This window comes from Prosopis cineraria, unplaced genomic scaffold (genome assembly GCF_029017545.1).
Source record: "Prosopis cineraria cultivar Desert tree isolate PC_DT_omini unplaced genomic scaffold, ASM2901754v1 PC12, whole genome shotgun sequence".
Taxonomy (NCBI): Eukaryota; Viridiplantae; Streptophyta; class Magnoliopsida; order Fabales; family Fabaceae; genus Prosopis; species Prosopis cineraria.
Window position 1 is genome coordinate 37034067 of NW_026555343.1, and position 4290 is coordinate 37038356.

Sequence of the window (4290 nt, forward strand, 5' to 3'; positions counted from 1 at the left end):
AATTTATATAATATAAACAATTACAAAAGCCATTATTCATAAGTTAGGAAAAAGTTTTTTATAGCTTGATACATTCATTACCTCATACAATCCATATTGTCTATCACAAAATTTAAGAATGAAAAATTGTTATCTAATTTTACAAGATTTATTTCTGAATGAATTTTAAAAAAATATTAATATATTTAAATTAAATAAAAATTTTATTTAAGCTATACATACTTCGGGAATTAATGTTATATTATACTTTTGGTATATAAGACATCACATACTAATTTGTTTCCAAATTCATGTGCCTGCATTCCTTAAGCCGTTTTTTTAATTAAAAAAAATTCAATCGTCTGGTTTCTTAGAAAATTTAAAGTATTATATTATATATTATATATCACCTTTTCCTCAAAATAAACAGAACTCTGTTGTGTGGTACTATTATGATCAACAACAACTTCACAAGAATTTTAGGAATACTTTTAATATATTTATTTAATATGATTATATATATCAAGCTTTGAATATGAAACCTGAATAAGTTGATTCAATTATATCAAACATTGAACGAAGGCCTCGATTATTGTTTTTATTACTATATTTGTTAACATAAATATGATAATTTTACAATTCAAAGTTGATAAAGCTGGTCTTTACTTGAAATCTGATTCATTAATTGGACATGATATTAAAAATGATTTTATTCATAATTTTCTGGAAATAAATTAAAAATCATGGTCTCTTGTTGTATAATCTATAATTTATAAATAGTAATCAGCAAAAGAGGTGGCGAAAAGGAAAAGGAAAAAAAGCAATTAACAAAACAAGAGACCATGATTATTAATTTATTTCCAGACAAATTATGAATAAAATCATTTTTAATATCATGTCCAATTAAACTGATATATACGTTAATAGAGGAATATCTTGGCATTTTCACAAAATGTTTGAATTAAAGATTCTTCAACAGTGTTCTGACTGTCGTTAAATAAAAATCATTACCAAGCTGGAGAATAATTTCCTTAAGCGTGTCAAGTCAAGTCAACTGTGTTCCCCTTCATACGCCACACGTATGTCGTTAACCAGTCAGCAGATTCTAAGTGTATAAGGATTAACTTGCAAAAAGCTAATGATCCAGAATCAATGACCAGATGAGATCTAAGTATATCAGAGTAAAAAATATTCATGTTGTAAAGTTTAATAGCTTGGTTATTGTAGAAAAAATTTAGAAGAACATATCTTAACTCATAAATTTTGAATAAGTGATTTTATAGTATATCAAGTACATAACATTTAATATATCTTAAGATTTTGTTACATTGCTTGACAATGTTTGTTAGTAATAATTCTCCACAATTTCTTTCAAAATATAAAATGATAGCAAAATCAATAACTTCAATGCTTTAAGAGCAATTGTAACATTATCTTATTGAAAATAAGTAAATTTTATAACAATATTTTTTTAATCTACTAAAATAGTTGGACTATACATACATAAAAGACTATTATAAAATTAAAATTGAAATTCTATCTAATATTTTAAAACTTCTTCTATAATATATTAACTTAGGGGTCAAAAATATATAACTCCTACATTTTATTAATAAAAAAATTAAAATGTTAGGGGGCCATGGCCCCTATTGGTCCCCTTGTCTCCATCCCTGGAGATAGATATTAAAATCTCCAACTACAACTTACGGATCATACATACAATCATTGATACTTGCAAGATCTCTCCAAATATTCACGGTAAAAGTTCCACAAAATCCAAATCCCCCAAGCATTGCCCATGGCTTCAACCCTTTTCTAATTAGAAAAACCCAGTTTACGAACAACCGTATTCGCTTTATGACCAAAGACTCTAGTTTCCAATAGAATGAAAATATCAACAATTCTATATGCAAAACATTATTCATCCTCAAAAGAGAAGTTTTAGAGGTAGTCCCTTACAATTCTATAAGATAATATCATAAAAATAATAATCATCATGAATAAAACAGAGGGCATCTAGTAGACACTAGCTACGCATGTCTTCTTCATCACTTTTGGTACTATAGCCTTTATCCTTGTCCATCAGTTCTGTTTCAAACCACAATTCTTGATCTTCACTTATATCCCCATCTAACACCTCTGAGATATCCATACTAGTCCGCTCATCGAGTGGTTCTAATGGTCTCGGTAGAGCTTGTGATATAGAATGGGTTTTCAAAACATTATTGTAGGGTATCATGTTGGGGGACAAGTTTAAAACCCTAATTGGTTCCTTTTGGTTATATGTATGATTTCTATTTTCCTCTCTTAGGTCTTCTGGTGCTTAGACTTGGACTTTGTCTGCCTAGCCCAAATAAGAGAGCTTGTCAAACTTGTTGAGCTCAAGACAACATTATGGAGCCTGAGAGCTTCTTCCTCTTTAAAACAAGGGAATAGATTTTAGGCCTTTAGGATTGATTTCTCTTTGATCCACTTGTCTTGGGCCAATATTTTTTCTCTACCCCACCATTCTTTTCTTTGGTCTCTTTGCTCTACTTGCTAAGGCTTCCCACGCATTACTATTATTTGACCATACTTATCCCTTAGCCTTAAAAGAGAATTCCTTAGCCTTAGCAGGGCTAGTTTTGGCTTCGCTTACCTTGGGAGCCTTGCCTTTCTCAAAGTTATCATTATAAACCTTTTTCCTTCATTCCTGGCATTGGGATTTTTTTTGTACTAGCCCCTTTCTTTCTCATCACATCATAGTTGTCGCTTTCCTTTACTAGTACAACAAACCTAAATGTTTGAACACTAGGTTGCTCCTTCACATTCCTTTTTTATCTTACTTGATTTCTTACTCAATTGGTTAATCTCTCCTTCTTTCCTTTGACTTCTTAGCTTTTGTGTATCGTTCGACAACATCTAAGACCTCAAGTCTTCATCCAATGAAATATTCTACTATTGCTCAAATTGATTTCTAGTATAAAAATCCTCAGGAATCTTGGTGTTGGACTTTTTTGATGACCACGATAAAGTTGGAAAAGATGTGCTTTGCTTGTGTTCTAATTTGACTTTGATTACGTTGGTTTATTAATAGATGGGTAGTTTTTTCTTGTTATGCCAACACCCGAACTAAAAATAGATAATTCCCAAAGCTTCATAATCTATTGTGAAAACTTGTCGTCAAATAACAAACTCAGAGGAAAGAAATTTTGTTAGGTCAACTTCAATACTAATACAAGCAAACCTCCTTCTCTCAACTGTATGTTTACTTGATGTTGATTGGGATATATGTTAAGATCAACTTTTAAAACTTTCCTAATCAAACTCCTAAGCTCTCTAGGGATTTCCTTATTGTAGTAGTGCATGGGTAGAATTGGGACTCTCACCCATACAGCCAACTTTCTCAAACGTTGCTATAGGGAATGAAGTTAGGACTCTAATGTTAAATGGCAAGGTAGTATATGTCCTTGAATAACCCAAGGACCCTCTGTTAGAGCTCTCTTGTAATGGGGGGGTTTGGGCAAACTTGATAACAAATAGTTGTTAGCCATATCTATGATTTCAAACACTTTAAAACCCCACACAAACTCAAGTTTATCTCTTATATGGTATTTATTAAATTGTCTCCTTAAAAGAGTGATTACAAGTGCATCCTTTTAAGGGCAGCATTGTTCCATCCATTTATCATCAAGAACATCCAACTTTATTATCAAAGATGGCTTGCTAATTTGGCATAAGTTTCATTGTTGTTTGTTCTTCCTCTTTCAGCTACTCTTTGACCAAATCCTCAAAACTTTGTTCCATTTCTAAGGGTTGATGATTGAGTAGTGAAGCGAGCTTTTTATGAAAATTGCGGGGTGCTTGTAGTCCTCGTAGCCTTAGACGAATCTCCTTCCTATATTTTGCTGAGGCTTCTTCCACAACTATATCTTCAATTGGCTTATTGACATTACATCTTAGCACATCTTCCTCCTCCTTGGTTAGCCTTCCAAAACTTGTCTCGATTAAAGATCTTTGTGGAATACCCGGACTCACACTAGCCCTAACACTTTCACTCTCATTCATATATACATACTTTTTGATCAAAGTGCTATAGGGATGACCTTAATTTGTTAGAGAATAAACTTATGGAAAATAAAAGGTACTTTCCCAATTTACTTAAGGACGAAAAAGGATATATACTTTTTCAATTTCCAAGCATTACTGGTCTTTATTTCTAGAGGAAAACAAGTTAGACTCTTATTAGGTCTTATATTTGGCATGATGAAATGGATTTTGAGGAATCAAAACAAAATTGAATTTTAAGATCAAACACATTAGGTATGCAAA

At 31.5% G+C, this 4290-nt stretch overlaps 1 protein-coding gene across 1 annotated transcript in view; it reads left to right on the forward strand.

The window, feature by feature from the left end:
- Positions 1–3778, forward strand: part of LOC129289308 (proline-rich receptor-like protein kinase PERK3) — a 7909-nt gene extending 4131 nt beyond the window's left edge. The window contains exons 9-10 of the mRNA XM_054926077.1: positions 3509–3569; positions 3730–3778. Coding sequence (XP_054782052.1) covers positions 3509–3569; positions 3730–3778 — 110 coding nt within the window. The remainder of the gene's footprint in view (positions 1–3508; positions 3570–3729) is intronic.
- Positions 3779–4290: the final 512 nt, after the last annotated feature.